The 13,112-nt window shown below is 36.8% G+C and overlaps 1 protein-coding gene across 13 annotated transcripts in view; it reads right to left on the minus strand.

The window, feature by feature from the left end:
• Positions 1–13,112, minus strand: part of ZNF638 (zinc finger protein 638) — a 73,186-nt gene that overhangs the window by 48,908 nt on the left and 11,166 nt on the right. For 8 of the 13 annotated variants that reach the window (XM_043512855.1, XM_043512854.1, XM_043512856.1 and 5 more), the window contains exons 3-6: positions 12,448–12,468; positions 6,367–6,428; positions 6,034–6,072; positions 2,033–2,340 (exon numbers count right to left, since the gene is read on the minus strand). In XM_043512855.1, coding sequence (XP_043368790.1) covers positions 2,033–2,340; positions 6,034–6,072; positions 6,367–6,428; positions 12,448–12,468 — 430 coding nt within the window. The remainder of the gene's footprint in view (positions 1–2,032; positions 2,341–6,033; positions 6,073–6,366; positions 6,429–12,447; positions 12,469–13,112) is intronic. The other 5 variants (XM_038400421.2, XM_038400419.2, XM_043512857.1 and 2 more) reach the window with 1 other exon arrangement.

Below are 13,112 nucleotides of genomic sequence, written 5' to 3' on the forward strand. Positions count from 1 at the left end.
AAAAAAAAATTAAAATAAAAATATTTTTTTGTAAAAACTTGTGTAAACAAGGTTTAAGTTTTGGGCCTCAATCACCCCAACCACACAGTATATTCCCTTAGCAAGCATAACTCCATTTTCAGAACTAAGTTGCACACATAGTTGCCCAAAAGAATACGAACTTTTAAGAGCTGTACACACTTTCAAACTGGGTGAAACTAAGTGAGGGGCAGAGAAGAGGAAAAGAATAGAAAGCGTCCATGCGTACTTTATATTTCTAAAATCTTCCAGCTAGCATCCTAGAATTTTTTTTAATCCCATCCTGCTCATCATTCCCCAAGCCACCTTTAAAAAAAAAAAAAAAAAAAAAAAAAAAAAAAAAAAGACTACTTTCAAGTGTGAAAGAATTAGCAGAGATTTTAATATAGCCTTCTCTGCTCCTCCTCCCCCTGCACTACCACCAGGCCTCTCCTCTATTTATTGCCCTTGCCGGTGCATCCTCCTGTTCCTTTTTCCTCTCTTCTATACGGCAGTTGCCAGAGCAGCTTTGCAATTATTATTGCTGCGGGAGGGAGGGTTCTTAAACTGCTCTCTGCTCCAATCTTGCCTCATTGATCTAAGAGCTAAGCAGGGGTACTGTCAGGGTTCCCTTCCCATTCTCAACTCTAAGGTACAGATGTGGGGACCGCATGAAAGAACCCCTAAGCTTATTTCTACCAGCTTAGGTTAAAACTTCCCCAACGCACAAATTCTTTGCCCTTGGAGGGTACGCCGCCGCCACCACCAAGTGATTTAACAAAGTATCAGGGAAAGGACCACTTGGAGTTCCTATTCCCCCAAAATATTCCCCGGAGCCCTTACACCCCCTTTCCAGGGAAGGCTTGAGAATAATATCCTAACCAATTGGTTACACAGTGATCACAGACCCAATCCCCTGGGTTTTATGACAATAGAGAAATCAGTCAGGTTCTTAAAAGAAGGATTTTATTTAAAAAGGTAAAAAAATCACCTCTGTAAAATCAGAAAAGAAAATAAATTCACAGGGGAACAAAAGATTCAGAAACACAGCAGAACTTCCTCTAGGCTTAATTTCAAAGTTACAAAAAAACCCCAGAAATAAAACCTCCCTCCAGCAAAGGAAAACAAAAGATAATATAACATGCCTTGCCTGGCTTTTACTTACTATTTTTGTAATATGACAGACTTTTAGGATGGTTTATAGGAGAAGGAGTTTTCTGACCTGATGCTTCTCTGCTTCCCAAGAGAACACACAAAACAAAACCTTCCCCTTCCCCTCCCCCCCCCCCCAGATTTGAAAGTATCTTCTTTCCCCATTGGTCCTTTTGGTCAGGTGCCAACCAGGTTATTTGAGCTTCTTTACCCCTTACAGGTAAGGAGGAATTCTAAGCTATCCTTAGCTGTATGGTTATGACAGGTACAATTAACATATTCTCTCAGCAGGCAGTGTAATCCCTTCTCCCCATTACTGACACTGCTAAAAGAAGGCAGGCCTCAGATCTTGAGCAGTGAGGAATCTTCACTGACCTTCATAGAATCTGCAATAGTTGATAATGTCACCAAAAGCTAAAATGGTACAGGGATGACATTCCATACTGTTTTAGGCATTGCTGAGGTTAAAAAAACAAAACCAAAAAAACCCAAAAAAACAAACAAAAAAACAAAACAACAAAGAAACCCCCACACTTTTGCAGGAGAAAAAGAAAGCTGATGTATGAAATTGTTAAAACATGTTTCAGCTCTCATGGCTCAGACACCAGCTTACAAAACATCACAACTGTCTGAAAATCTACCACTTCTATTAACACCTAAAATTATGAAAGGCTTAAAAAAAAACAAAAACACAAAAAAAACAAAAAAAACCCACCACTTTCTCCAGCATTATTCCAGGCACTTGACAGCAGTTAGTGAACGGTGAGTTTCACTATATAATCATATTGGCAGGTGGGCTCAAGGACAGGTAAAGTTCCTGAAAACTACTGAAGTTTCAGTCTGATATCTTGCCCTTTAATTTCTGTAATATCCATCTCCTTACCTGGAGATCTTGTTGTCCTCCTTGATGCCCATTCATTGCTAGCAGATCTTTGGGGTCGTGGACTACACCTCAGAGGATTTCTAGATCGTTGTGGTGACCTAGACCTGTGCCTAGGGCTAGGACGACGCATCTGCCTTGGACTTCGACTTCTTGGTCTAGCTAGCCTGAAACGGCCAGGGCTCCTGGATCGGGATCGGGATCGGCGAAGCATGTGGCCAGAGCCTGATCCTCTTGAATGCCGAGGACCAGGACTAGCAGAGTTGGAACGTCTCTTTGGGGTCTGATTTTCTTTTCTCTCGCCTTCATTTCTGTGACACAAAGGTAGATGACCAGATTACCCAAAGTAGTTCCTTATTTAATCTGAAAAGGATCAATTCAATTTCAACAGTCTGTTGAAACAACTTGTGAAAATAAAACTAAAACTGGAGATAAGAGTAGGTGTGCTTCAAACTCCAGTAACACAAGTTCCTTAATGGAATTTAAGTACTGGGAATTGAGTTGGAGAGGTGACTAGGTTAGAGGTGGCAACATCTGAAGGGAGAAGAGGAGGAAACTAAAAAGATAACCCCAAAGTTTTGAGCATAAGAGACGGAGGATCGTGGTACTGTCAACAACAGAAAGAGGAGGAGAAGAGGGTCCACCAGAAAAAATAATTAATTATGTTTTGACTATGCTGAAATTGAGTTTCGTGATGGGCAATGCAGGACAATATGCCTGCAAAACAGTCAGATACATGGGAATGAACAAAGACAACATGCCAGGATTTAAGTAAATATTAGACAGCTGCAAATAGATGCTACCTACATTTGGGTGAACTGATGCAGACGCCAAAGTACAAAGTATATAGGGAGGACATAATATAGAACAGAGCCTTGATGGCTAGGGGGAGAAGAGGGATCATATGAGAAGACAATGAAAGCAGTCAGGGGGAGGAGAATCTTGATAGACCAGGACACAAAAGCCAAGGAAGAACAGGATGTCCAGGAGAGACTGATAAGTGGCTAAAAACTTCAAAGTGACTGAAGATTCATAGAGGTTCTAAGACCAGAAGGGACCATAATAATCTAGTCTGACTTCCTGCATAACACAAGCAATAGAATTTTACCAGTAATTTCTGTATCAAGCCTAGCAGAAACAGATAAGGAAGCAAATGCAAAATGTGAGGATGACAGGAATAGTGGGAAGACAGTGCAGTGTGAAAGAAAGGTAAAGGAGTTGTCACTGCAGTGTGAGGCTGTGTACTAAATTTCATCTTACTGAAATTAGAGAAAGGCAACCTGTAAAATCTTATTACTCATATCTCCATTAAAAAACAAAGTTTTTATATCACATAGACCAATCACAGTAGTTAAGAAAAAACATAAAACTGCCCTATGGATGGAAGATCCAGTAACTACTGCTGAACGGGGAACAATGCACAAGTAATACTTCCAGGCCCTTGAAAAAAGGCCAGCAGCTCTGGGTCTGACTGACAGGCTATAATAGCAAGCTACACCCAACTTCTCATTATATTACCATGAAACAGATATTCAGAAAAGTCCCATCCCTCAAAAATAAATAAATAAAATCTTGCACACGGTTAAGCCTACTTAAGATCCCTCACCCCAAGCATTGCTATCTAATGTTAGAAAAGGTTCCTACCTTTAGGAACATGCCATTCTCTTCGTTCTGTACTGCACTGAGCACGTCAGCACTCAAAAACAATCATTAGCAACAACAAAAACATGCACTTGAAGTTTTAACAAAATTCTCTCTTCAACGAATGTTTCAAACCTTAGTTAGCCATAGGGATTCTCAGACACAGTCATTAATACGTTTAAAAAGGTGCCTGTGCACTACATTTGTTCCAAGTAATTTTTGTGTTCATATTTTCAGCCATTTAACAAGGAGCTTTCCAGGAGATACTGAATCACAGAAAATGTGGCTGGGAGGGACTTTGAGAGGTCCTCAAGTCCAGCTCTCTGGGCTGATGCTGGACCTAGTAAACCTAGACCATCCCTGATGGGGGTTTGTCCAACCTGTTCTTAAAAACCTCCAATCATAGGGATTCTACAACCTCCTTTGGAAGCCTAATCTAGAGTTTAACTACTCTTACAATTAGAAAGGTTTTCCTAATATCTAACCTAAATCTCACTAATTAAGCCTATTACTACTGTCCTACCTTCAGTGGATATGCAGAGCAAATGATCACAGTCCTCTTTATAAAAAGAAAAGGAGTACTTGTGGCACCTTAAAGACTAACAAATTTATTAGAGCATAAGCTTTCGTGAGCTACAGCTCACTTCATCGGATGCATGAAGTGAGCTGTAGCTCACGAAAGCTTATGCTCTAATAAATTTGTTAGTCTTTAAGGTGCCACAAGTACTCCTTTTCTTTTTGCGAATACAGACTAACACGGCTGCTACTCTGAAACCTGTGATTATGCAAGTCCTCTTTATAACAGCTCAACATATTTGAAGACAGTTTTCAGATTCCCCCTCAGCCTTCTTTTCTCAAGTCTAAACATGCCCAGTTTTTTTAAACTTCCCCCACAAGTCAGGTTTTCTAAAAACCTTTTATCATTTGTTGCTTTCCTCTAACCTCTCTGCAATTTACCCACATCTTTCCTAAAACGTAGCCCCTAGAACTGGACACAGTGCTCCAGCTGAGGCCTCACTAGTGCCAAGCAGAGCTGGACATTTACCTCCCAGGTGTTACATACAAACACTCTTGTTAATATACCCCAGAACGATATTAGACTTTTTCGCAAATGCATCACCCTGTTGCCTCATATTCAATTTGTGATCAACTATAACCTCCAGCTCCTTTTCAAAAGCACTACTGCATAGCCAGTTATTCCCATTTTGTAGTTGTGCATTTGATTTTTCCATCCTAAAATCAAGTACTTTGCACCTGTCTGAATTTCATCTGGCTGAATTCAGAAATTCTCCAATGTGTCAAAATCATTTTGAATTCTAATCCTCTCCTCCGAAGTGCTTGGAACCTTTCCATCTTGGTGTTATCCTCAAATTTTATAAGCACACTCTCCACTCCATTATCCAAGTTATTAATGAAAATATTGAATAGTACCAGACCTAGGACTGACCCCTGTGGTACCCCACTAGATACATCATCTTAGTTTGACAGTGAACCATTGATAATTACTCTGTGATTATGGTCTTTCAACCAGATGAGTACCCATCATATAGTAATTTCATCTAGACCACATTTCCCTAATTTGCTTATAAGAATGCCATGTGGAACTATGCCAGAAGTCTTACTAAAAATCAAGATATATGACATCTACTGTTTCTTCCCTAGCCCCTAGACCAGTAACGCTGTCAAAGACAGAAATCTATCATTTCATGATCACTTTCATGCAAATTGCAAACATCTTGCTTAAAAGGTATAGGCCAACTTCAGGAAACAGAAAATTATCCATCTCTTTCCTGATTTATACACAAGACACGCTAAAAATACACACAACTCTGAACAGAATATTCTGATTTTGCTGAAATATAAATAGAATTAAGTGAAGAGTAGAGATTTCAGTCTGTTTTCAAATAAAGTTGCTTCAAAATTCATGTATGCATAGATCTTAAGGTCAGAAGAGACTATTAGATCATCTAGTCCAACTTTCCGTATGACACAGGCCATAGGTAATGGTGACATACTACCTACTGAGCCCAATAACTTGTGCTTGACTAAAGTATATCTGCCAGAAAGGCATCTAATCTTGAGCAAGACAGTACTGTTCTCCATACTTTTCCAGAGACCGTTCCCTCAGCCTTATACTTTTCTCTGAAAGAGTAGCCCCAACAGTACAGTACTGCTGTTGTATAGAGAACCTATGATAAAGCATAAGAAACCCTCATTTAGTATAACTGTACAATAAAAACATAAGGACACCACAGCTATTACTCACAAGCAGTAAACTAGATAAAGGAAAAGTAAATCACTATTGTATTCATTTTTTATTGTTGGAGTAATTGAAAATTGCCCGATTTCTCAAAGGCAGTTACCTCTTCGAAGAATGGACCTCAGGATTCCAATCAGGATACCTGTTTTAAAAATAAAACAGTCAATGCAACAAGTTGAACTTGCAACCTGAACTACTTTAATATTAGATTTCCAACTACGTTCCTAACTTGTTTTCACTGCAATAGGTTTGGCAGCTCAAGTCCTGGGACAGCAATAACTGTAAGTATCTAATGTTAGCTTAAACTCTATCCTAATCACCCAAAACAAATAAGGATGACAGATACATATAAGGCTAGTTAAAGAAATATGACAGTGATATGCTATATTATATGATTACTGTATAAACGTACACACAAACAACAGAAATCCCTTACTGTTGACGTAACTGACGGCAGCTCTCAATGTGAGCAGGATTATTCTGATGCTGAATCCAATCCTGTTGGAGGAAAAAGATATCCACAGAAGTTTGTTTAATAATGTATAAATGCCAAAATTTGTCCAAAATGAATATAAAGCAAATTTTTCTATTGTGTCTCTTCCATCACTGGCAAAATTTTAGTTATCAAAAAATCTGATGTTTAGTTCAATTCTCTCATCTTAAATGACTACATTTTATACTAAATAAAAAACCACCAATATCGCATTAAATTTGTTAACCAACACACACATACAAATGACGTCTTTAGCAGGAGTTATATAGAAATAATGTATTAAATTAAACTAATCAGCAATTTATTTGCTTCAAACAAGTAAGTGGTTTCAGTCATCATTATTTAATTCCATCCTTAGAGGTTTTTAAGGCCCGGCTTGACAAAGCTCTGGCTGGGATGATTTAGTTGGGGTTGCTCCTGCTTTGAGCAGGGGGTTGGACTAGATGAACTCCTGAGGTCTCTTCCAACCCTAATCTTCTATGATAACTCAAAAAAACCTTTAACAGCCAGTTTATGTACAAGACTATTAGCTATCATCTAAAAAAATTTAGAGTTGAATGTGTTGTTACTTTGAGAAAATCTGACAAACTAAGAATGTATCATTTCAGCAAACACTGATGGGCAATTTTAAGATGTTAGATATCAAAAGCTATGTCATTATATTAATGCCTCAAACTCAAGAACAGAATTTTAAAATGTTCAGCGTTACTTGTGCATTAAAATATATTGTAAACAAAATGTTTTAAACTTATTTTCTGTCAGTTAATTCACGTGGAGAGGAAGCATTTTTACCACTTAAACACAGAAATATTTATTTATATTTGGGAACATTTGGCTGGAAATTAATAGCTGTGACACTATACCCTAAAGGACCAATGTAAGGCCTCACACCTGCAAACACTTATGTGCCTAAAGTCAAGACCATATATGAGTAGGCCAAATGAGACTAACTAAGATTTGCAAGACTGGATGGAGCAAAAGACATTATTGCCTGATCTACACTAGTAAACTGACCTACCTTTTGCTGAAAATTATTGGTACCAACGGACAGTTTGTCAGTGCAGACAGGTCTTATGGCACCAAACTTGTAAAGTACTGAATGTTCTCATATCCCAATGAAAGTTTCCCTAAAGCCAATTGCCATTCGATTTTAATAATGGTTTAAAAAACAATTATATATTGCAACTAAACACGTAAACTTTTACAAAATAGCAAAATTCTAATGTAAAAACAGTTTTGCAACAGAATGAAAACCAGTTTTAAAATCAATTAAATTGAAGTCCATGCTACCGAAGCCATAAGTGTTCCTTGTTGCAAGAACACAGTTGCTGGTAAAAGTATATTTTTCCAAACACATTTCAGAGTTTATACATAATTTTTATATATATATAAATATATAAATATAAATAAAAATCATTGTGTGAAATTTTAGAATACTGTCCTGTCTTCCTCCACATGCCAGCAGAAGTTATCAAGATGGTGCAGAGAAATATTTGTAATGGCTTTTTTCATTTAAAGCCACAAAAAGGGAAATTCAACTAACTCTGTCCTCAACTAGATCTCTCCACTTAAGCAACACAGCAAATTCGGTACAAAAACAGCACCTCACTGCTCAGCACTACCCACATACCAAAACAGCAGTACGAGTTAAACTAAAAAACGGAAAATTCAGGTGTTGAACGTTTATTTCTATTTAAAGTCTGTAAAACAAAGAGTTAAAATAAAACTTCCTATAGGTTGTTTTTTTTTAACCAGTCTCAGAGGGGTTGTGAGGATTCATTACTAGTGTTTGTGAAACATTCTGAAGATTCAAAATGCACAGTATTACTCATACCTTAATAGTAATGCAAGGGCATTTTAATAGTAACACCTGTTTTGACAAAATATATTAAGCATTTTTTTTTTTTTTTTTAAAAAGATGACTACTGTTGAGATTGTTTTGGTTCAGGAACAAAAATATTTCAGGTTTCAGAGTGGTAGCCATGTTAGTCTGCATCAGCAAAAACAACGAGGAGTCCTTGTGGCACCTTTAAGGTGCCACAAAAATATTTCAGACTTTGAGACACTACGACTGCCATAGTTGACTGCAAAACTGTATGCATAGCAAAGTACACTTATTTAAATATTGCAACTTGCACTAAAATACAAATATATTTTCATAAACTACTTCTCCCAAATATCAGCATCCATTTTTCCTACTCTTAAGAATAAAATGTCTGTAGGCTGAACAATTGTAGCTAAAAAAAAAAATGAGAGTTTAAATTGATTAATCTGTGGAAACGAAAGGGAAAGCAATTAACCTACCCACTGTCTTCCTTCTGGTACCAAATGAGAAAAATCACCACTCATTTTCAGGGAGGGGTGTAAAGAGGCCATTTTTGTTTCCAAGTCTCCTTTTAGCTAGCAATCCAACTAGCATTAACTAGAATGGCAGACAAAGTGATATATTCTCCTCCCTTACAAATAAGATAATCATTCGTTCTGAATTTTAATTTCCCCAATTCCCTCTGGTATTTCATATATCATCATTCCCAATGTATTTTCTTCCAATTTCCTATCTGATTCCCTCAATCCCCAGGACTATCCCTCTCCCACCCTGCAATATAAGAATTTTCTTTCTGAAAAAGGTATGAACCAAGATCCCTCTATAGAATCGTAAGTGTTCCTCTTTTAAAGAGTCAAGCCTAATCAACATTAGCATCACACCTGCCATGCCAGTTTTTCTGCAGAATGTTATTTAGAAGAGCTAGGAATAAAGATGAATAGAATCATATTTTGTCCTGTGAACTAAGTAATGTATGCAGAAGCATACACATAGTTCTTTTGTAGGAAGAAAAGAAAGAATTCACATGATTTCAGATTTAAAAATTTAAAACCTAAGAAGTTTCAACCCAAACAGATTTAAAACGAAGGTTAAAACACCTAAAATAAAACTAGAATATTGTTGCCCAATTATAATATTCAATGAGCATGTAACAAATTCATTCAACACTGAAATTAAAAATCAATCTCATTCTAAAAATAGAGAGGATACTGACATTTTTAAAGCTATAATGTATTTCTAAAATTTGTTAGTCTCTAAGGTGCCACGGGTACTCCTTTTCTTTTTGCGAATACAGACTAACACGGCTGCTACTCTGAAACCTGTCATTATGCAAGGCACTGAATTTAGCCGTATAGAGTGTAAATTTGTTAGTCTCTAAGGTGCCACGGGTACTCCTTTTCTTTTTGCGAATGTATTTCTACTGTACAATTTATCTAGAACTGTGATGTTAAGTCATGAAGGAAGTTACATTTCCTGGATATATTCACTGAATGAGTTAGAACAATCCTGGTTATTTTGTTTGTTGCACAAGAGGTGTTTTTTCCTCTCTCAAAAAAGTTTGCTTATTTTTAAAGAAAAAAATAACACCCTTAAAAAAAAAATACTGACAGATAATCAGAACAACTGCCATTCCACTTTTTGCTCTAACAGGAAAATAGTTTTCATCTGAAACAAAAGGCTGTAGAACAAAAACATTGGAGTATTGAGCGGTTAGACACGATTTGCAATAAAACAAGTCATCTATGATGAAATTCAATTTTCTGGCTTTAATTTTTTGCTGGCAAAAAAAAAAAATTATTCAGAACTCCAACCTGACTACAAGACTTTTACACCAAACAGCATTCAGCACAGCAACCCCAATCAGAACTACAAAAAGCAGCAGAGGCATGGAGGTTTAAAAAAAAAAAAAAAAGAAAAAAAAAAAAAAAAGAGAGTATGCATGCAATCAACTTATTTCGGCCACTCAGAAGTTCAAATCTTTATTGCTTCTCTAACCTCAAGAAGCCTATCAGGATCATTATGTGCTGTGAAACTGACCAGTCCCATAAAGTAAAGCAGGGTTTGGCTGAGTCAATACTTGGACAGAAAAATACCACCTGAAGTTGTGCTAGTGGTACTCTTCTCTGATGTCAGAAAACAACCAATACCCCAGCATGGTAACAGTACTTTGTGATGCTGCTGGTGCCATCTTCATAGAACCAAGGAGTTGAACAATTAATGATTATAGAGAACCAATGGCCAGTTTTTGTAGCAACAGTGATTTTAACCCCAGTGGTCCTTGCCAAACTCCACTATGTGTAATTACATTATTCCTCAAATTCCTTCTACAATTTGAAATGGCTAGGCTGTTCTTCACTTTCTGTTCTAAACTGTGGTAAGGTTGTTATGCCTTATTAAATTGCTACATTCCACTCCAGAAATGACTGCATTTCAATGGTGGCAGGAATGATAATACATATCCCTTACAAGGAAGTTGTGAGATTTAATGTTGGTAAATGCTACGAGGTCCTAAATAACAGTGCCATACAGATGCAAAATATTATAATCTTTGGGTTTTGGACAGCTTCTGATACTGACAAAGAACAAAACATAAAAGCTATTGCAATAGAGAGGCATTAAAAAACTAAATTTCAAATTAAAATGTTGTATTGTATCAAAGAGACAGAATATTAAACTTCAGAATATTGTGAACATCAGGACCACCTTCAGCTGTGATCAGACCTCACAAGTTAAGCAGGGGTATGTAACTGCAGGGACATCCACAGGGAAAAGCCTAGGACTGTTCCCCAAGGGTCAGTCCTAGGACCAATCCAATTCAACTTATTCATAAATGATCTGGAGAAAGGGGTAAACAGTGAGGTGGCAAAGTTTGCAGATGATACTAAACTGCTCAAGATAGTCAAGATCAAAGCAGACTGTGAAGAACTTCAAAAAGATCTCAAAAAACTAAGTGATTGGGCAACAACATGGCAAATGAAATTTAATGTGGATAAATGTAAAGTAATGCACATTGGAAAAAATAACCCCAACTATACATACAATATGATGGGGGCTAATTTAGCTACAGCTAATCAGGAGAAAGATCTTGGAGTCATCGTGGATAGTTCACTGAAGACGTCCACGCAGTGTGCAGAGGTAGTCAAAAAAGCAAACAGGATGTTAGGAATCATTAAAAAAAAAAAAAGGGAGAGAGAATAAGATGGAGAATATCTTATTGCCTTTATATAAATCCATGGTACGCCCACATCTTGAATACTGCGTACAGATGTGGTCCCCTCATCTCAAAAAAAGATATACTGGCATTAGAAAAGGTTCAGAAAAGGGCAACTAAAATGATTAGGGGTTTGGAACAGATCCCATATGAGGAGAGATTAAAGAGGCTAGGACTTTTCAGCTTGGAAAAGAAGAGACTAAGGGGGGATATGACTGAAGTCTATAAAATCATGACTGGCATGGAGAAAGTAAATAAGGAAGTGTTATTTATTCCTTTTCATAACACAAGAACTAAGGGTCACCAAGTGAAATTAATAGGCAGCAGGTTTAAAACAAACAAAGGAAGCATTTTTTCCACACAACGCATAGTCAATCTGTGGAACTCTTTGCTAGAAGATGCTGTGAAGGCCAAGACTATAACAGGGTTCAAAAAAGAAACTAGATGAATTCATGAGAATAGGTCCATCGATGGCTATTAGCTAGGATGGGCAGGGAGGGTGTCCCTAACCTCTGTTTGCCAGAAACTGGGAATGGGTGACAGGGGATGGATCACTTGATGATTACCTGGTTCTGTTCATTCCCTCTAGTCTGCATCCTCTTTGACATATTTCCCAACTTCTGAAGAAGCTGAGGATGTGGATTTTCCCCCATTTTGCCATTTCTCTCATCCTCTTCATAGTTCATTATATATCTGTTAACATTACTGTTTGCTTGCCTTTCTTCTTTTAGACTGTCAAGCTTTTCCTATATGCCATTTTACAAAGTCACTGTTTGCACCATGGAGAGTCTGAATCGATTGCTCTGCAAAGTTATACTACATCTAAGCTTACAAAAAGATTAAAAAATTTTGACCTAAAAGCAAAACATCTGAAGATCCAGTTCTACCTTCAGGTACAAAAAGCTATCAATCATATATTTGTCTTTTCAGCATAACATTTATCATGAGTTCAAAGAGGACAATAAGTTGGATGCATAGAAATCTTTACCTTGAAATCTTTCAATTGTAACTGAAATACAAAAAAACAGATGTTTTACTTGAAAAAAACAGACTAGAAAGCGGAAACCAAAAGTAATATTTGGATTCATGAACTCTTTGGAATACATATGTATAGAGTGTTAACTAACTTTTGTTGAAAGAAAGATCTTCGTTCTTTGCTTTAAAAAAATCTGATTCCTCCCCCTTTTGTATTTTTATGTTTTTCCAAAAAAGGCTATTCAAGAATATCCTGATTGTTTTGCAACATTTTTTTCTAAGCCACATTAATGAATTCTTGTGATGAATTCTGAACTGTCCACTCAGCAGCAACACATGTACATTAAATAAGGTTGCAGAATATTCAGTTTAAAAAACCTGTATTTCCAGTCAGTACTTGCAATATAAATAGTTACTTGAATTTAAAAGGGGCAAGTGAACTAGATACTGAGTAGTTCACGTCCAAGGGAATCAGCTACATAAGTTACTTTATAAAGGAAAATCACTAATTACAAACCCAAATTTGTTACCACATTCAGCATTAAGTAACATTCTATTTTAATCAAAACCCCAATTTCTTTGTTAAGTTTTAACAATTTAACAGAATAAAAAACATACACATACTAAAACCAGAAGCACTGAAGCCCATTAAAAAAAAAAAAAAGGTATTTAAAATAC

The sequence above is a fragment of the Dermochelys coriacea genome, chromosome 4 (genome assembly GCF_009764565.3).
Source record: "Dermochelys coriacea isolate rDerCor1 chromosome 4, rDerCor1.pri.v4, whole genome shotgun sequence".
Taxonomy (NCBI): domain Eukaryota; kingdom Metazoa; phylum Chordata; order Testudines; family Dermochelyidae; genus Dermochelys; species Dermochelys coriacea.